At 46.4% G+C, this 21,273-nt stretch overlaps 1 protein-coding gene across 1 annotated transcript in view; it reads left to right on the top strand.

Moving 5' to 3' along the window:
- LOC144320752 (uncharacterized) overlaps positions 1–21,273 on the top strand; it is a 44,292-nt gene that overhangs the window by 4,201 nt on the left and 18,818 nt on the right. Inside the window, exons 2-5 of the mRNA XM_077909672.1 lie at positions 456–6,197; positions 11,519–11,631; positions 20,014–20,105; positions 20,425–20,524. Of these exons, the coding sequence (XP_077765798.1) occupies positions 11,612–11,631; positions 20,014–20,105; positions 20,425–20,524 (212 nt within the window). The 5' untranslated portion in view covers positions 456–6,197; positions 11,519–11,611. The remainder of the gene's footprint in view (positions 1–455; positions 6,198–11,518; positions 11,632–20,013; positions 20,106–20,424; positions 20,525–21,273) is intronic.

Here is a 21,273-nt window from a genome sequence, read left to right as displayed (position 1 = left end):
CTGTTAAATACACTTAATAGAACCCAGTTGTGAGGCCCAACACACCTTCTGAACATCCTTGGTTCCCAATTGGAAAGCATTTGAGATTCTTGAGTCAGTGCTAGTCGCTAAACATGGCGATGCCTCTGTGCAGGACAGTACTCTTGCACATAGGTCTTGCCAATCTTTGCTTACATGTTCTGTGCCTCCAGCAGCCTGACATTCTGCATTCAGGCTGAATCACTCTTCATGTAAGAATTTCAATGTAGAAGGTGAGGAGTCGAGCCAATGTAGCCCAAACGTTAGAATCTCTGGAGCTGTTTTCCTCTTGAAACTCATAGCCCAGACTGGCCTGGATGGAGTAAAAAGCTGAGCCCTGCACTCCAGACAATGGCCATTGCAGTACACTCTGCTCCAGCCTCCCCCAGCTCATAATTAGCATCTCTAATTCAGACACCTCTCCTTCCCCAAATTAGGATTCTGCTCCAGATTCAGAAGGAATTATATCTGATGAATCCTGGATATCTCCTCACCTCCTTTCCTAGTACTAATGGAAAAAGACCCGCAGATCTCTGGATCTTCAGCATCACAGAAAAACTCCACATTCTGTGCCATGGCCTTGGTGACTTGTGATGTCTTGTGTTAGCCTGAACTCTGACACTACTCCGTAATGCAGGTCTTGGCTTCCATGCTTAGCTTCATTCACAGCCCTAGGGCTCTTCCTCATGTCTGTTACAGGGCAGGAAGAGCTTGTCAGTTAACTGAACCAGGGCCAGGAATCAGTGTTGGCCAGAACCAGCCTGAGGTGGTAATAAAAACTGTGTAATTCTGAGAGAAGACACGTAAGATTTCTGAGAGAAGACTGATAAGATTGAAGATTCCGATTTCCCACCACTTCAGGTAAAAAGCATGGAAATTCTACTGTCCTGGCCATTGAGGGGAATGTCCAAAGGGTCGAGAAGACTTGTACGAGATGGTAGGACAGAAGAGAGACAATCTCATTCTTTGGACAAGTTGTTTGTTATGTATAGGGTCCATAGGGACCAAGAAGACAAACAAGGGAATAGAGAAATGGCACAGATACAATCTAGGTAATGATACACAGGTAAGGCCTAAAGGGACTGACCTGAGAAGAGGTAGGCTCAATACAGGCCTGACAGGGTGCATGCTAGCTAATAAAAAATATCAACAAAAGAGAATCTTCAGGCCCAGTCTCCTCCACAGGCTACAGATGCTATTAGTCTTCCCCACAGAATTCAGCCTCAGATACCAGATGCCCCGGGTTGCCTATCATTGAACCAGGAGGAAGGAGAGCATGGCTGATCCAGTGCCCCTTCACCTCTGCAGACACCATCACCTCATGGAAGCACTGGTCTAGATGTGTGTGTCCAAGGATTTACAGTTGTCTGAAAGGAGATGTCCAGCATGGTGACTGGCTTGATTCCAGATAATCCCATATACCACATACTGATTCTAATCATAAGGTCAGGAGTTGGGCTCTGCCCTAGTCATGCCTAGATGATGAATCCCACTTTACTCCTTTCTCTACTTGGCTAAAGTGTGGGAGGTGTTTACTGTGAGGTCCCTCTTAACATGTCTCATCAGGCCAAACCCTCCACGTGAAAAGCAGAGGAGAATAATTAAATATGCCCCTTCCCAAATACTGAGATGCCCAAGATTTACCTCATGCCCATTATTCACTGAATGGGACAGATCCTGACTGTTCTGTGAATCTTTAATACTGAATTAAACTGGAGCAATTCCATTCTTTATTTTTAGGAAAATAAGGTCCTCACTAAAGCTTTACATTTCTGTCCATTTCTGAATTATCTCATCCCATGGTTTTTTACCTGTCTATGAGATGAGGCTTATTGGGGCAGGTCAGGAAGACCTGCTCGGCAGGTCTGACATTTTGAACTGCAGTGGACGGGATAGCACTAATAGCACTGTTTTCTGAGCCACAGAAAACAAGCGATGGTTTAAAAAGCAACTAGACTACAAATGAAGGAAACTCAGTCAATAACCCTAGAGCATCAACACCCACACCCACTTCTGCTCCAGCTACCCTGCAAGTGACCATGGCACAAAGCACCCCAGGACTACCTGGTCATGTCCTCTTCAGCTCCAGCCATCCCACCACTGTGCCCTCACATGGACACCTTGGGCACCCTCCAGCCCGTGCCCATGTCAGCTCCAGTCATCCTGCCAGGGTACCCCCTACATGGAGTACCGTGGGACCCCCTGACTTTGCTGTCTTCCTGTACAGTTGTCTTACCAGGGAGGCCTCAGTGTAGAGTGCCCTGAGACCTCCAGCCATACCTGCTAGAGCTCCTGCCAGCCAGCCAATGCCACAAGGCACAGCGAACCGAGGGAATGTTCTTACATAAGGACACTTCTTCGAATCTGTAAGAGATAGCTATTGAGCCTGATTCATAGAAACAAAATATCAAAACTAAAGATACAGAAATATATGCTCCAAATGAATGAATAAGACAAAACATTAGAAAAAGAACTAAATAAAACAAAGATAAGCAATCTACCTGATAGAGTTTGAAGTAATGGTCATAAAAATGCTCACTGGATTTGAGAGAGTGGATAAATTCAGAATTTTAACAAAGAGAAAATATAAAAACCAATCAGTTTTTTAAAAATACAGTAACTGAAATGAAAACACATTAGAGCAAATGAACAGCAGATTAGAGGATGCAGAAAATGGATCAGTGATCTAAAAGGGTATGGAAAACACCCAAAATGAACTAAAGAAAAAGGAATTTTAAAAATGCGAGATTAAGGGACCTCTGGGACAACATCAAGCATCCAAACGTTTCCTCTATAGGGGTCCCAGAAGGAGAAGAGATAGAAGAAGGGGCAGAAAACTTATTTGAAGAAAATAATACCTAAAAACTTCCCAAACTTGGGGAAGGAAAAAGACATCAAAATCCAGAAAGCAGAAGAGCTCCAAACAAGATGAACCCAAAGAAGTTTACACCAAGACACATAATAATTAAAATGTCAAAGATTAAAGATAGAGAATCTTAGAAGCAGCAAGAAAAAAGCAACTAGCTGTAGACAAAGGAAATCCCATAAGGCTAACAATTGATTTTTCAGCAAAAATTTTGCAGGCTGGAAGAGAGTGGCATGATATATTTAAAGTGCTGAAAGGAAGAAAATCTAAAATCAGTAATACTCTATCCAGAAAGATTATCATTCATAATTGAAGGAGAGATAAAGAACTTCCCAAACAAAACTTAAAATAGTTTATCACCACTAAATTGGTACAAGAAGTAGGAGCTTCTTTAAGTGGAAAACTATAAGAAAATTATAAAAGAAAAAAATGTCATGCATAAAAGGAAATTTATACTAAAGATAATAGATCAATCAGTTATAAAGCTACTGTGAATATTAAAAAACAAAGTAGTAAAGTCTGTTATATTTAAAAATTAGTTAAGGGATTTACAAAATAAAATGTAAAATGTGATATCATATACATAAAACATGGAGGAGGTTGAGTAAAATTGTGGTGCTTTTGTTAGGGATTCACACTTATATGACCATCAACTAAATATAAACTACTGTATACTTAGAATGTTATATATGAACCTCATGGTAATCACAAACCAAAATCCTATAATAGATACACACACACACACACAAAAAGAAGGAAAAGAGAGCCAAGCATAACACCAAAGAAAGTCATCAATCACAAGAAAAAAAAAATAGCAGGAGAAGGAACACAGAACTACAAAAACAACCCGAAAACAATTAATAAAATGGCAATAAGTACATATCTATCAATAATTAACTTTAAACGTAAATGGTGTAAATGCTCCAACCGAAAGACAGGGTGGCTAGAGTGGATAAAAAAACAAGACTCATCTGTATGCTGCCTACAAGAGACTCACTTCAGACCTAAAGACACATACACAATGAAAATGGAGGGATAAAAAGATATTCCATGCAAATAGAAATTCTTATAAAGTTGGAGTAGCAATACTTTTTTCAGACGAGACTTTAAAACAAAGATGGTGGAGGAGGGTTAAGATGGTAGAGGAGTAGGGCAACCCTAAGCTTGCCTCCTCCCTCGAACACAGATAAATAACAAATCATTCTGAACATCCCAAGAAATCAAGGTCTCAAAGGTCTAAGAGAACAAAGATGCACATCTACAAGTAGAAAAAACAACCCATGGAAGGTAGGAGCTGTGGAGAGCTGATTTGGGGGAGGAAAGAGCCCTGATCTCAGAGGGGAGAGAGAGAGAATGAAAATATGCACAGAGAACTGCACAAGAAAACTCTTCTCCAAAACCATTGACTGGGAGAAGGAGAGGGTTTAAATACTGCCAGTTTTTCATAACAGACTACACAGTCTGAACTTCTGGAAGTCAGCACCATCACTAGGGTTGCACCTGGTGATCTTCTCTGATGGGGAAGAAAGGTAGAGCCCTGGGAATGGGCAGCACCATCTGAGGATCTTCTGGGTCACACAGGGAGAAGCAGTTTCCCTGCTTGGAGTACATTTGGTAGAGGTGATATGGCCTCTTCACCCTGTGGGTGCCATTAAGCTGCCCTGTTCACCAAAGACACTGGCTTAGGGCAACAAACCCTGGCACTGCTGTGTGTTGCAATTTACCATAAACTTCAAAACACTGTGTGGTCCTGCAGCTATTTTCTGGGATAAGCTGGCACTGGTCACAACACAGAGAGACCCTTCCCCAGAGGATCAGCATTGGGTCCACGTCCTGAGGACCAGTGTGGGGTTTTGAAACCCAGCCTCATCTGTGATAAAAGACAGGAGTGTTGCACCACCTGGCATGTGGACAGGGTGAAGGCAGGAATCTGATGGAAGCTGGGCATACAAGAGGGGTGATTGCTTGCTCATCTGTGAGGGCTTCCTAAAGCAGGAGCTCCTCATTCTGGAGACAAAAGTGGAGTGAACCCATTTTCACCCCTTGCCCACTAGCAGTGACTGACCTCAGTGAGAGAAAAGTAGCACCACCATGTGGAGACCAGAGCTGCTTACACCCAGCCTCCTCACCCTCACCATGCATCCTGCAGGTGCATCTCCCCTAGGGTAAGTAGAATCTGAGAATCTGAGCAGCAGGCCCCCACATGTACCACATATACTGACCGTAGACTGCTACAAAGCTTCAGCTCCAAGGAGAACAGGGTATAGCTTCCTTTATGGTTTTTCATTTGTTTGTGTTTGGATTTGTTGGGGTTTTAAAATTTTTTTTTAAAAAGCATTTTTTAAATTTTGATCTTTTTAAAATTATTTTTAATTTTTTTTTATCAAGCTTCTCTTAACAAGCAGACCAAAACACACTTAGGATCTAGCTTGCTTTCTTCTTTTTAAATTTTAATTTAATTTTATTTGACAAGACAGAGGAATTCGCCTCAAAAGAAAGAACAGGAATAAATGATAGCCAGGGATTTAATCAATATAGATAAAAGAAGATATCTGAACTAGAATTTAAAACATGAATAAATGAAATCTTTTTAAAAAATGATGACTATAGATAATATGTACAGAGTCCACTGAGAGGAGGCACATGGAAACCAGGCATTCTGTCCATCAGGTTTTAGGCCCAGGCCTGTTTCTCCTCTGCTATTCCTCATGGGTGATGTGTAACTGTAGTGAGAACTTCTGCAGGAACACTTTTTCGCTCCAAAGTTGGGAGAGTACAATTTGTTATAGAAGGGTTCAGCATATCAGATACTGGAGAAAGAATGTTCTCGTGCTTCCAGTTTGTTTGAAGATATTAGTCTCATTGTAATGTCAGAAGCACCCATTCCAGCCCTGACAGCAATCCCCAGCATAAACCGTATATCTGCTTGTCACCACGAGAAGAGTAGGGAGGGGCAGTAAGAATATGAAGCTGCTGTGTCTGCTCCTAGGTAATGTGGCTAATGGCGTGACTTCAAGCAAAGTCACTTCACCTCTCTGAGTCTCTGTTTCCACATCTGTAAAATAAAAGTGATAGGTGTCATGACCCCTGGGTTGACATCTAAAACTCTAAACTCTTCAATGCAAAGACTGGCTCACAGCTTGTTGCCCCAGGGACCCTTGCTAGCTCAGCAGACCCTTGCCTGGCAGCTGCAGCATAAGCTGGCCTCCTGCAGCAACAGTATGAAGAGAAACAGCAGCTCTTGCAGTCCCTCCACAGTCGGAGCTACAGACCTATGAGGCACTTTATGGCAATTCCAAGAAGGGACTGTAAGGTATGTATTGTCCGTATCCCCCACCCTTACTTAGGATGGGAGTGAGGTTTTTACCTTGGGAGTTGTAGACATCTGGAAAGCTACAGAATTCTGTCTGAGAAAGACCCCTAACCAGGTGTGGGGCTCCCAAAAAGAAGATAGGGAGCCTTCATACAGAAATACAGAGGCTGATGACATGAGCAAGACCCAGCCCACCCATCCCTAGAAACAGGCCACAGAAATCCAACCTTACCCACCTAGATGTCCAGAGACAAGTCAGTCAAAGTCTAAAATATACAAGATTTGTTTTAAATATAAAGGATGTCTTGGTGGTACTATCATTTGAAAAGGTCTTGAATAATGTGAATAATCCACACTGACCATCCATGCAGCCAGTGTAGCAGCAGTGTAGCAGTGTAGCTCCCACATTGACTTGTCCCTAGGGAGAAAATTATTATTTTTTAAAAGATTTTATTTATTCATAAGAGATGCAGAAAGGGAGGCAGAGCATAGGCAGAGGGAGAAGTGGGCTCCCTGGAGGGAGCCTGATGTGGGACTGATGCCCAGGACCCTGGGATCATGACCTGAGCCAAAGGCAGACACTTAACCACTGAGCCACGCTCATGCCCCGTCCCAAGGAGAAAATTAAAAGATTAAAAAAATTATAGAAATACCACTAATAGAACCTAAATTTCAAGCCTGTATCTGAGTTTTAAATTCTTTGAGCACTTTTCACCACCTGCTGAAATGAGAATATTTGTATTTCAATATTTGAGAATCTTCTTACATTTCCCCATGCTTTTTCAATCAGAGGGTATTCTAAATGTAAATTTAATAAATCCAAGCAGTCTGGAACAGAGGGCTGATGTCAATATGATGAAAGTCAGCAAATACAAACAAAGTCCTGAGCTTGAGCACTAATATCAGTGGTAGAAGTACAAGAGGATGTGCCATCTGTGAGCTTGAGGATGAGGGAGTTAGGTGGGAACACAAACATACAAAGAACTTGTAGATCAAAGTTGCTAGAAAAGCCACCTGACACCACAGTTGTGTAAGAGAGGTGTCCTTATGGTGAGACCATGTCGGAAATATCGTTAGATTATGAGGCACCATCTTGTAAAAGGGACATTGGCAAACCAGGGAACATAACTAACACAGGGACCACAATACTGAGGGACCAGAAATCTCAAACTGGTTGAAGAGACTAAAAATGTTTAGGTCTAGAAAGGATGATGAGGGGGTGAGAACTAGCTTTAAATACTTGAAGAACTTCATGAAAGTGAAGAAAGAGTTGATGTGCTTTGTGTCCCTTGGAGGACAGAACAAGGGGCAAAGGGTGCAGGTTCATGGAATCTACTTAACTGATGCTTCCCTTACCGCTTGAGCCTTCTAGTGAAGGAATGGCTGGTTTTGTAAGTAAGCTCCCCATTCAGGCCCTCTTTACATAGAAAAGATGGTTTGTCAAATATCACATGGAAGCAGTTCTTGCTTTGGGTGGGCAGTTGACTCCCTATCCTTTCAATTCTAAGTTCTTTGATTATATGTTTTAAAATTCCTTAAGCAATCTGGTTTATTAAGAATGTTCACTGTTGGGCGAACTTTGAGTTTTCATAAAGCATGACTGAATTTCCTAATTTGCTGGTGAGTCAGAAATTGAGGCAATATAGGGGGAACAGCATGCTGAGAGAATAGCTTATGTACGAAGTCAGGGGAGCATTGGGTCCTGCTTGCCTAGAGGAGAGCTGTGTATTAGGGGGTGTGAGAAGTCAGGGCAGTTGAAAGAATGGTTGCCAGCATATAGAAGACCTACAAGGCTGGATGAAAGTATACATTTTACATAGCATACAATGGAAAATGATTTTTTTTTCCTGAGTACAGTAGGTATGTGATGGACACAGAACTCTCTGATGGTAAGGCTGGTGGGACAGCTGGAGTCAGGAGACCTTAGAACCAGGGAAACCTCCTGAACGGGGGAAGTGAAATGATGAGGGTCTAATCTAGGTGCTGTCAGGAAGATTAAGGGGAATACATAGTAATAAGAGCTTTGTGAGAATTTAGATTTAGAGAAAAAAACAGAGGAACATCTTTGGGGTTAGTCTCTGCAAACAGCTTCACCCAGAAATACCTTCCTTTTCATGTCTTACTTTCTCTTTATGGGTCTTTAGGATTCATTTCAAAACTACTACCACTAAAGCCCCATAATCCCTTATTCTTAATTCTACAATCCAATTAGATCTGTGAATTGAAATCTTTTTCATGCACTCGGTGACAAAACATAACTGAATTAACAAAAGGATATTCATGGCCCTCATTTATCCAACATAGCTCCTTGTGGGAATATGGATGTGTTTGATGAAGGCCTGTAACCAGTATCACTGGGTCATGTGAAACATGGCATATATGGTAAATGCATCCCATTATATCTCCCGTCAGCACTTATCCTCAGATGGTCAACTCAGGGGAAACAGGACCCCACTTCCTAGGAATGGGGCACCCAGTCCCCACACTAGAGCTCCTCAGCAATTCCAAAAGCACATGACCAACAATGCTCTGTTGGCAGTAGGGCTCAGCTAGCCCTACACCCAGATGCACACCCAACCCAAGGCTAGGTCAGCTGGGTCACCATCAGGCTGAGTGTCAGTCTACACTGCAACACACCAGTGCTTTGAATCCACATGGTGAAGCAGTGACTTCCAGGTACCATCTCATGCTTAGCCTAGCACCTCCTATTTCCATTCTTTTATGATCTCCAAAGTGTGGCGGCCTCAATCTAAATACACTGTCCCATTTCATCATCTGAACTCCTCTGGGGTGGGGGGGGTGGGGGCTGGGCCTAATGACCAGACCAAGCCACTGAAAGTCTTGTGTAAAGTAAACCAATGATCATGCGTATGTGGCTTTTGTGCAGAAGCCTAGCCTGTGTGTCATGGTGCTTTAGAATGTGTGTATAAATGTATGATACATAAGCATATGTGTTGCCATAGCGATATGCTGACAGTCAATATAACTGGTGAACAGGGTCCATTAGAGGAAATGATACACAGTTCTTTGGGTGGCTAGAAAAGCAAAATGTTATAAAAGAAATAAACATTTTTTCCTTCACCTGCTTTGTTTCCAATTTCCGCACAATCTCCGAGCTGAGTGTGCAAGAGTAGGAAAGATACACTTGTTAAGAAGCTCGTGGTCTAATGCTTGAAATCTAAGTTTACAAGAATATGTTTTTTCTTGTCATTTTGTAAGAATCCCCAGTTGAAAGAGATGAGAGAGCGATTCTTAGATGTGGGCCGACTTAGAATCAGCAATGGAGATTATAGAAGCCACTTCCTGGGCTCTATAGAGTCCCAAGAGATTGAGCTGGTGTGCGGCCCTAGAATCTGCACATTTGACATAAACACCCTAGGTGGTTCTGATACAAGTGGGCTGTGGACCACAGTTTACAGAACCTTCTACAACATTGTGTCAAAATTGTAGATAAATTAGTTTTACTTTAATTAAGAACCCATCACTGGGAAGTATATGTCATTCCATAAATGTTGACATAAAAATCTTTAAATATTCCTTAGTTGTGTCCTTTTGCCTTCCAGCACTAAAATAAAACTATCACTCCAGAGTTATTTCCCAGAAACAGTTGAAAAATTAAGACTACAAACAACCACTGTCACCACAATCACCACCACCAAAAAGATCCACCAACAGACTCCTGCCTGCGGTGGAGACATGCCCCACTTCCATGATGGATGGAGTGGCCTCGACATCTGCTTTCACACCTGGTGGCTTCAGGGCTACATGAGCATGTTTGGCTGTCAGTACGGAGGAGCTTGCTGGCAGAATCTGCAGAATGGGTGAAAAGCCAGCAAAGCCATAAAGTATTAAAGTAGCAAAATGTGAGGCCCTCCTACCCTGTGCTTATTCAAGTATCCCAGAAACTTTACCTTCATCCCTGTGCTGCTAGGTCTGGTAGGTGTTGATAAAATAATCAGTAATCAATGAAGAACTCAAATATTGCCTCTAAGATATCTATTTTATGTGCATAACATTTATAAAAAGCAACAACATATCATGTAAATCTCAGATCTGCTCAGGATCCAGTTACAAGTCCTTTTTGGGGAAAAAAACTAAAACTATTCTCACATTCCACTCTCTGTGAGTGTTAAAAAGTAGTTCCCTACCTTAAGAAAACTAGTTGCAAAAAAAACCCCTACATATCTTTGAGAGGAGGATGCTCCAGTATTTAACTTTCTATATGTTAACATCCTTTCCCACTATGCGACAGAAGCAGAGCCCATTCTTTAAAAAAAAAAAAAAAAAAAAAATCTGCGTGACAACCACAGTCTTCCAATTTATATAATTCACCTAAGAACCATGTTGCGCCCTGTGCAGGGATCAGGGTGTGATCCCATAGGAAAGAATGGAAATGAAAAAGAGGCAAGTACTTCATGTAACACTTAAACATGTAAAACTAGCTCTTGACCTGACACTCAACCTGCAGAATGTATGCAGGATTTATTACATCCAGCAGATCCTGTTCCTGCTCGACCCAATCACACTTGTATTGGTTTCTATTACTGTCCTAACAATTTACCATAAACTTAGTGGCTTAAAAGAATGCACATTTACTATCTCACAGTTCTGTGGGTTAGGATTCCAACCAGGGTCTCACTGGATGAACATCAAGGTGTGTCATCAGGGCTGCCTTCCCTTCTGGAGACTCTAGGGGACAGTCTGACTCTTTGCCTTTTCCAGCACCTAGAGCCTCCTTCCCCATTCCTTGGCTCATGGCCTCTTTCCCCATCTGCAGCACTAGCAACAGCAGGTTGAGTCCTCCTCACAAGGCATCATTCTGACCTTTTCTGCCCTTTCCATTCACAAGGCCCTCGTGTATCTACATGGGGGGGGTCACCTGGACGATCCAGGATAACCTCATCTCAAGGCCCTTAACATAAAGCATATCTGCAGAGTCCCCTTTGCTACATGATCCACAGCTTTGATACATATCCACAGCTTCCAGGGACTGGAATGGGGACCTCGTAGGCAGAGGAGGGCATTATTCTGCCTATCACCACACTATTGACTCAGGTGCCAGCTAATAAATATTGGAACTAAAAACATCTTTTCTAGGAGAGAAAATCAGTGAAAATACCAGTGAGGGTGACAAAACATGAGAGACACCTAACTCTGGGAAACAAACAAGGGGTAGTGGAAAGGGAGGTGGGGGGGGGGGTGTTGGGGTGACTGGGTGATGGGCATTTGGCAGGATGAGCACTGGGTGTTATGCTGTATGTTGGCAAATTGAACTCCAATAAAAATAAAATAAATAAAAACATATTTTCTAATTTTGTCAGTTTGGTAAAATCAAGCCACTACGCCAGAGCACAATCTAGAACAGCAAGGGAAGACCAAGCCAAATTAGAAGCCTAGAAGTGCACCATTCATTGATGACCATAAAATTGCACAGGTACTGGTCTCTTTGGAGTAGTGGTGGTGTTTTCCAGATGTGGCTTTTCCCCCTGCAAAGGCAGACTGATTGTAGAAGTCTGGTCCAGGGCGAGGAGCGCGGCGGTGGCGGAGCCCGTGTGCCTGGGACCCCGCTCGCCTCCGGCCCCGCCACCTGCCGCCCCGAGCGCGGGGCTCCTTGGGCGCCTCCCCCGGAGGCCACCAGGCGGCGCGGCGGGCCCTCCCCGGGACCCGCCTGGAAAGGAAGCGGGCAGCGGGGGATGTGCCGCGTGGCGGGCGCGGCGGGCGCGGACGCTCCTGACCTGTGCTCGCGCAGCCCCGGGGCGGCCCGGGCGGCGCGGCGCGCTTGGCAGTGGAGGCTGAGCTCCTCGGGGGAAGCCGTCCTCCTCCTCCGTGTCCTCCAGCCCAGGCTCCGCGCTTTCCCGCCGGTGGCAAGGCTTCCCCCGCGGTCCTCGCAGCCCGTGTTGGCGTCCGTGCGCGCGCGGGCAGGTGCGCAGGTGCCCAGGTGCGCGGGGGCCGGGAGCGCCCCTGGGGCAGGAGGTTCAGGGAAGGGAAGAGTGGTGACAAGAAACGTCTAGGGAGGAGGCAAGAGGAGCACCCGAGCTGAGATACCCAGGTGAGAAGGCAGCGGGAGGAAATGTCCCGTTTATGAGGATACAGCTCTTCGTGTTGGGCTTATTCCTTTCATTCCAGACTTGTCTGTCCCTGTGGGGTTTTTTCAGATGCCTGGAACTTGACTGGACCACTCACTTGGCTGTGAGTGCGCCTCTAACTGGTGTGCTTCCCCAGCACTGGGTGTTACAGTAACAGGCCAACTGGGTGTGCCCAGAGGTCTTACTGGGTGCTCCTGGGATGCTTAGGGAACGGCCCTGTGGGTGGAGCCCTTTCTGGCGTTTCCTTCTGAGCAACGCAGGTAGGTGCCTGGGAATCTTTGCCCCTCACTTCCTTTTATTCTTTTTTTCTTTTTTTCTTTCTTTCTTTCTTTCTTTCTTTCTTTCTTTCTTTCTTTCTTTCTTTTTTTCTTTTTCTTTTTGTATTTTTTTTTATTGGAGTTCGATTTCCCAACATATAGCATAAACACCCAGCGCTCATCCCGTCAAGTGCACAGAGGTCTTACTGGGTGCTCCTGGGTTGCTTAGGGAAGGACCCTGTGGGTGGAGCCCTTTCTGGGGTTTCCTTCTCAGCAGCACAGGGAGGTGCCTGGGAATCTTTGCCCCTCTCTTCCTTGCTTGGGTTGCAGCCCATCCTTTTGGCAAAGCGGTTGTCTCTTGCTCACTCCGCAGGGGATAGAAGTCAGTCTGAGCCCCAGGGACACCCTACGAAACCTCAAAGTGGGGACTTCCCATCAGGCCATCTTAAACTTCCTTTGGAGGACCTTTGAACAGAAATGATCAAGTCGTTAAAGAATGTCTTCTCGGGTACCTGGGTGACCAGTTGGTTGGGCTTCTGGCCCTTGATTGCTGCTGGGTTGGTGATCTCGGGGTGGTGGGAGCTGCCTAGTGTGGGGTTCTCGGAGTTGACCAGAGTCCATTTGGATTTCTGTCTCCCTCTTCCTCTGTCCCTACCCCCACTTGCACACCCTAAATAAATAAGTAAATAAAATCTTTAAAAAAAAAAAATCTTCTACAGAGGTATGTCATCTGGCAAAAATCATTTCCACCACAGACCTCACAGGAACACCCACTCAGCTCTTGGACAGCAGGCTTCTTGCAATCCCGACAGAGTCAAGCAAAAACTGGTGCCGTGCTTTTTTAAATACAAACCTTAAAGGTTTTCTTCCTTCAAGGGTTCTCCCTAGCTGTGGGTGTATTCTTTGTTCTGTAAAAGTATCAGAATCTAGATCAACATTTTCCAACCTTGATTTTATTTTATTTTTTAAAAGATTTTATTTATTTATTCATGAGAGACACACACAGAGAGGCAGAGACACAGGCAGAGGAAGGATAGCAGGCTCCATGCAGGGAGCCTGATGCAGGACTCGATCCCAAGACCCCGGGATCACGCCCTGAGCTAAAGGTAGCAGACGCCCAACCGCCCAGCCACCCAGGTGTCCCTCCAACCTTGATTTTAAAAATAGGGGCACTACACCAATGCAGAGTAATAGGAACTGAATCTGCTCTTCTGCCTGCAACAAGAAAACAACACAAACAAAACCAGACAAAATACATGAAATGCAGATTTTCAAGATACTGGACATCAAGTGAAAGAGGTTGGTAATCCCCAAAGGATGGGAAACAAACACATAAGCCCTGCCATTGCTCCCATTTACTGCCTGAAAGAGTTTCCAAGCAAAGTACAGGGAGGGGAAACAAGAGGAGCCCAGTGGACCTCAAGGTGAGGAGGACCCTGTGCTGAGTCCAAGGAGGCCAAGGTAGCTAGAGGCCACGGAACAGGGTACCAGGGAAGAGAGAACTGCAGAAAGCCAATCAGGAACATCTGTCTAGAGGCCCCTCCAGCATGCAGCACTGCATGCAGTACTGACCAGGGCCTCCATATGTGGCAAACTACCCAAGGTCAGGGGTACGTTATCTGAAAGGACGGGGAAGGGGGCACCTGGGTGGCTCAGTCAGTTAATTATCTGCCTTCAGCTCAGATCATGATCCCAGCCAGGGTACTGAGATTGAGCCCCCATCAGGCTTCCTCAGCAGAGAGTCTGCTTCTCCCTCTCTCTCTGTCCCTCCCCCTGCTTGTGTGCTCTTGCTCCCTCTCTCTCTCAAACAAATAAATAAAAATCTTTAAAAAAAAAAAAAAAAAAAAAAAGGATTAGAGGAACAGTGCCTGGCACTTTTTCTTTTTTTTTCTTTCTTTCTTTTTTTTTTTTTTTCAGTGCCTGGCACTTATACAGGACTGGGAATGGTGCTTGTTCCCAACAGATAGACTGGAAGAAAAACAAACAAAAAACCTTCATACTTCATGGAGAGAGGGGAGTACTAGCATGGAGTACTCAGGGAGGTCTTCCCTTAGGATCTGCGAATTCATTAGGCCTGAACTATGCACTGCTCTGGACCACTTAACAAATCCTGAGAGCAAGACCTGAAATGATCAAATTGTTTCCAAGTAAAAGCATCTTTGAACCAAACTCAAAATTTATAGGAACATGAAAATATCCAGCAACCCACAAGGTAAAATACAGAATGTTTGGTATTCCATCAAAGATTTTGAGGTATGCCAAGAGGCAGAGAAATGACCCTTAATGAGGAGACCAGTCAATCCTTTGAAAATGACCCAGAGCTGGCAGAGATGTTAGACTCACCAGAGAAGGACATGAAAACATTTACTAAAATGGTAGTCCCTAAGTTCAAGACATTTAAGTAGACAAATGGAAAGTATGTAAATGACCCAATCTAACTTTAAGAGATGCCAGTGACAGTGTCTAAAAGGAAATTACCAGAAGGGATTGACAGCAATTAGAAAATGCAGAAGAGGGCAGCCCTGGTGGCCCAGCTGTTTAGCGCCACCTTCAGCCCGGGGTGTGATCCTGGAGACCTGGGATCAAGTCCCATGTCAGGCTCCCTGCACGGAGCCTGCTTCTCCCTCTGCCTGTCTCTCTCTCTCTCTCTCTCTCTCTCTCTCTCTCTCTGTCTCTCTCTCTCTGTCATGAATAAATAAAATCATTTTTTAAAAAAATGCAGAAGAAAGACATTAATAGGACCTGTATTGGGTCTGCAGATCCCTTTGGGTGGCACTGCCCCCTTCACGCCACAAAATTTTCCAACCCGTGAGCACAAGATGTCTTCCCATTTCTTTATGTCTTCTTTAACCTGGTGCAGCAATGTCATGGAGAAGTTTTCAGTGTGCAAGTCTTTTGCTTCTTTGTTTTTTTTTTTTCAATTTATTTATTTATGATAGTCACAGAGAGAGAGAGAGAGAGAGAGAGAGGCAAAGACACAGGCAGAGGGAGAAGCAGGCTCCATGCACTGGGAGCCCGATGTGGGATTCGATCCCAGGTTTCCAGGATCGCGCCCTGGGCCAAAGGCAGGCGCCAAACCGCTGCGCCACCCTACTACTATTCTACTTCTTTGAATAGATTTATTCACAGATATTGTTTTGGGTATTACTGTAAAAAAAAGTTTTCTTAATTTTCTTTTCAGATTGTTCCTTGCTAATGTATAGAAACAACTGGTTTTTGTCTATCTCATGCCCTGCAACTTTACAGAATTAGTTTATTGACTCTTAGTTTTTGAGTGTGGGTTATTGATGATTTTTCTGCATATAGGAGCATGTCATCCCCAAAAAGAGATTGGTTCATTTCTTCTCTTTCACACTATTTTTGCTTACCTTCAGTTTTGAAAGATATTGGGCCAGGTGTAGATATTGGGTCTACCCCACCACAGGCCACCCCTGCACTTTGCGGGTCAGAGATGAGTGACCTCCGCCCAGGAGTCTTGGATCAGCATGTACAGTTCCGGCCAGGAAAACAGATTGGGGAAGGGGAGGAGGCTTGTTCTGTGCAAGCCCAGCTCCAATTGGAAGGACTTCAGTGACCCCTGAAAGCCTCTACAGGGATGGCTCATGGCCTGGGAGCTGCCAGGACATCAGAGGTCAGAAAAAGACAAATCCCAAAACACCCAACCCAAAGACCCTGTGTAGACATAAGAGATTAACTGAGCCAGAAGTCTTCTCCAACAGGATTGTGAGCCTCAACATGGGCACAGGGCCTTCAGTGGTCACTGTGGTCCTTCCAGTTGGAGCTACCTTTCCAGGTGGTGCCCTCTGGATGTCTCTAGAACTTTTACCTGGTTCTAAACAGCTGCCATAATAAAGGTTTTTAATTGCTGCTTTGAACAACTTTTCACATCCCTCCATTCTGGGATTCCTCTGGGACAGAAGCCACAAGTCCACAGTTGAGTCCTTGGTCCCGCTGCACTGGACCCCAAGCAGAATGATCTTTCACATAGCACTTATGAGTATCTCCTCAGTGGCAGGCACTGCTGTGACTGTATCTGTCATGAGCAAACCCTAGGTCCCTGCCACCATGGAGCTTCCACTAAAGGCTTGAGGGTGGCCTAGTGGGGGTACAACTGGTCAGTGTCCTTCCCACTGCCCACCCACACCCTCTCACTTAGGGGAATTTGCAGTGAACAAAACAGGTGAAGCCAAACAAGAATAGGAAATGTGACTTCAGCTTGAGAGACTTTGGTCTTCCCCTGGAGCTTAGTGGCTTTCCAGGCATCACAGAATGGGTGGAAGAGCCTTGGATCCAGTTTCCCTGCATCACAGGACCCAACTCACCCCTGCTGGGTGTGGCAAGGACCCAGCCCCATACCCCCAAATCACCTTGAAGCAATCTGGTCAGTCCCAGCAGATTTGCAGCCCAGCAGATCCTCGCTTCTCCAGCAACCAGGCCTCCGCATCTCTACACTTGGGGGAATCACCAGCCAGCAGCCCTGCCCTGCCAGGGCCATGCAGCCCAGGATCCTCCAGCTCTGTCTTCAGGGACAAACAGCTTGCACATTTGCAAGCTAGGGCTTTCCCTTGGGCATCCTCCCTCTCCTCTGAGAGCCATGAGCAGCTTCTGGAGACCCTTTCTGTGTTTGAGATCCCTGGTGTGGACTTGGATAAAACTTCTGTACATGAAAAACTCCATTTTGAGAAAAGCTCCATTATCCTTTTTGAAACACATAGCTAAGAAACTCGAACTGGACAGACCTTTAAACTGGGCCAGAAGTGGCTACCGTTTTACAAGCAGCTGCTCTTGAAAATTCAACAGGTCAACAGGCATCTGAACCATAAATCTGTTGGTAATAAACAAGACTGTAGCCTCAGAAAAATATTCAGGGTGTGGGCATCCAGCATCCTGAGCCCATTTGGGTGCTCATGATCAAGCAAGAGCTCCACAGATTTGGAGCTGACAGGGTGCTGACTGTACATCTGTTGGGCACCCCAGGTCAAGGTAACTAAGGACAAGTGGCTGAAGAGGAACAGTCACAGCAGCAGTAGGAGCCGTGAGCTATGGAAGGGTTGTGTGGGATGGTTGGGGGTACCCCCCAAGAAGAGATATCTGGGAAGCCATGATATCTGGGGAGCTCCAGGCCACAGAGAGGCAACCAGTCCCAAAGAGGACTGAATAGTCCTTAGTGTAAAATAAAGCCTCAGGAAGACACTCAGAGTGTGGGCTCCCTCCACCCTAGAGGCTCTGCATGCAGGTGGTTGGCTAGGCCATATGTCCACAGGCCTGGGGTGTCCCCTGCAGCCCCAGGCCAGCTCACAGCAGGCCAGGATATTTGGGACCTAGAACAGGGCAGTGTTGAGTGAGACTGGTTACCAGGAGGAAACTGTTGGGAGTCCCAGGCACTAGCCTTTGCTAAGCCTTAACTAAGTCTTAACCTGCATAATTGGGCCTATTCCCCTTCAGGGAAGAGCTGGAGAACTTGCATTGTCCAGGTTGGGGCCTGACCACGGGTTGGGTGGCCTTCAAAAAGCTATACCCAAGGGGCTTTGAGCTCTGGAGAAGCTTGGCACACACACACACACACACACACACACACACACACACACACACCCGTATCCAGGCAGTCTGTCTAAATGGTGACTGTCACCAGTTTAAAGCTGTCACCTCAGCAAGATTTTCAGTGGATGGGTTTCCTGTGCCCTGGAGGCTATGCAAGTGGTTGAGGATGGGCCTGAGCTTCCGAGACTGGGCTCACCAAGGCCAACTCACATGACCATGTGACCAGATAAACCAGGGGAGCCAGGCACCTGTATCAGGGAAGTTCTAGGGATAGGCCAAGTCACAGGAGCAGGTGCCTGGGGATGCACGTCTGCCTAATTTCAGTCCAAACCTACACGAAGGCACATATCCTGCTGGAAGGCAGAGATGGGGAAATGTGGACCGACTAGGTACAGAGAGTGTGTCCACGGGCTGTGCAGAGCAGAGCACCTGCCACCTGGAACAGAGCATCTGTGGGGAGAGGCCAGGTCACAGGAGCAGGCTGGCATCAGATTCGTCGGAAGGTTTAGTTGACACAAACGCACACGTCCCCCTGAAAGCCAATCTAGAAGCAACTGCACTGCATTGCCAGAGCCAGTGGGAGCTGGCTGACAGGGGTAACCCTCCTGCAGAAGGCCTCTGGGGGCCTTGATTACCGGGGCTGCTGGGGACCCCATCGGGCAAGCAGTCCAAATGAGGACTGCCTGCCACCACCTTTAAGCTGTCACCTCCCATAGACTCTCAGGGTTGGGATCCCTCTGATCAGGAGGCTCCCCTGGTGGTTCAGGACCCGCCTGAGCTCCACAGGCCAGGAAGGCCCCAGATTCCCCCAAAGGGGCTGAGCAGGCGCCTTCTGAGCATGTGCGAGTTTTGCAGGTCCAGGGAGCTAGGCAACAGGGTGAGCGTGCAGAGAGGCGGGTCTCTGGGGTGGGCCTGGGATGGCCCACAGCTTCTGCCCAATCCCAGACCTTGTCCTACACAAATGAGCGTATTGCTCCCCCAGAGGTAAAGCAGGAGGAGTCTGGCCTGCTTTGCCTGTGGGGCCTGGGTGGGGGCTGCCGGGGTGTCCTCCCCCTCATGGAGGAGCCCTGATTCCTGAGCTTGGGACCCCACCAGGCAGGCAGCCAGTCCCACTAGGGCCTGTCACTGTTTCAAGCTGCCCCCTGAGAAGAGTGTTTGGAGGGAGGGCTTCTTCCACCCTGGAGGCTGTTGGGTTGATTTGGGACTGATCCACTGGCCTGGAGGTCCTCAGCTGGCTGACATATTCTCGAGGCACCCAAGTCAGGGGACCCAGGGACCTGGGATGTGGCAAATGTTGAGAGTGGTGGCATCTTGGGACTGGCTGTTGGGGGCACATGAAATCTATCTGCTTCCTAGCCTGAACCTGCACAAATAGGCAGGTTTCCCTTTAAGCCTGAGCTGGAGGAAACTGACCTGCCTTGCCAGGGTGCTTCTGGCCTGGGTCCTCCTCCCATAAGAGACACCTGGGTACCTTGAATTCTGGAGGAGGCAAGGACTTAAACAGGCAGCCAGTCCAAACTGGGGCTGATTATCACCAGTTGAAAGCTGCTGCTCAGGAATTTTTGTGGAATTTTAATAATTAAATTGTAGGCTTTGTGGGATATAGTCCCATCCTAACATCAGTGGAGGAAGGTCTTTAACAAAAACTGAATTAATAAGAAATATTTGTGGGATTTTGATCCCAGTGACCTGATGGCTAGGCAGGTGGTTCAGGACCAGTTCACCCCTCATGGGTGCAGAGGCTCCAGCTGCCACTGGTGGGCTGATGGGGCATGTACTGCACATGGGCAAGCTGGGAAGTCCGCGTGGCCGGTGATTTGGAATAGGGCAAGTGGCTGGAGAAACTGGGTCTCCAGAGTAGGCCATTGGAGTTACAGTGCACCTGCCTATTCCAAGCCTTATCTGACACAATTGTGCACATTCTCTCTGAAGGCACAGATGGAGGAGTCTGGACTGCCAGGACCTGGCTTGTTGGGCTGCAGGAACTTCCTTCACTGAGAGACCCCTGGGAGCCTTGATTACTAGTAAGCCTGGGGCCCATCCGGCGGCCATTCCAAAGGTGTATCTCAGAAAGATTTTTGGATGGTGGGCTGCTTATAGCCTGGAAGCTATGTAAGTGGTTCAGGACCAACCCAAGCTCTGCAGGCTTGGACGGCACCAGGTTGCCCTCTGTGGGCCAACGAGATGCTTTGAGAGCATGCTCCAGCCGCGAGGGTGAGTATAGCCAGGCATCTGGCCCAGGGCACGTGTTTGGAGAGACCAGTTCGTGGGAGTGGGCTAGGAGGATACACAGCATCTATTTCCAAGTGCTAACTCACTCAAATGCGCATTTCCCTCCTAAAGGCCGAGCTGAGGAACCTGGAAGCCTTGCAAGAGCTGATTCCAGCATGCTGACCATGGTGTCCTCAGCAAGAGACACCTGCAGAAACCCCGACTACAGAAAGTAAGTACATTTGTCTCTCACCCATTTCAGGGGCTGCCTCTAAAGGGCCCTTAGGGGTGAGCACCTTCTATACTGGAGACAATGCAGGTAGTTGGGGAGCTGACAGGGTGATGTGTGAGCCTCCCAGGTCAGGGGAGGCAGAGACTTGGAACAGGGCAATGTCAGGGGAGGTTAGAAGCAGACTCTTGGGGGTGGGAGGGTACCTGCAGCTGCCTGAATCCAAGTCCCAATAACACAAATGCATATATTCCCACGATGTCTGCTTGATTTTGGGAGCAAACAGTGCTCAGACTGATTTTGTCTTTGCTGACAATGTCTGTAACACCAGTTCACTGTGCAGGTATCTCCAGCTACTAGCACACAGGGCAATGCTTTTTAATTTATCATTAAAGAAATAACATATTCCAAACTAATGCTAGACTGATCACAGGCAAAGGGAAATGAAAGCGATAAAATTCAAATGTATTTGAGGTATATTTTTATAGGAATAGGCCCTTGGAGAGACACCTGTGCTAACCAAGATCTGGCCTCCAGCTGCCAGAACCAAAGTAAAAGTCGGGTGTTGCGAAAGCACGTTTCTGGAGAAGGAGGGCACTGGTGTTGATGGGCCAAATGTGCTTCCCTGAGGGGCCCTTGCATGGCTTTTACCACTGCCCATAAGAGGGTCTCCTTTTCCTTATAAGGAGTTAATTGTTTCACGGTCTTAGGAGAGAGATTTTAGGTCAGCAGAGTGTTGCTTTGCTAGGACC

The sequence above is a fragment of the Canis aureus genome, chromosome 1, assembly GCF_053574225.1.
Source record: "Canis aureus isolate CA01 chromosome 1, VMU_Caureus_v.1.0, whole genome shotgun sequence".
Taxonomy (NCBI): Eukaryota; Metazoa; Chordata; class Mammalia; order Carnivora; family Canidae; genus Canis; species Canis aureus.
This window is presented reverse-complemented; position numbering and strand designations above follow the sequence as displayed.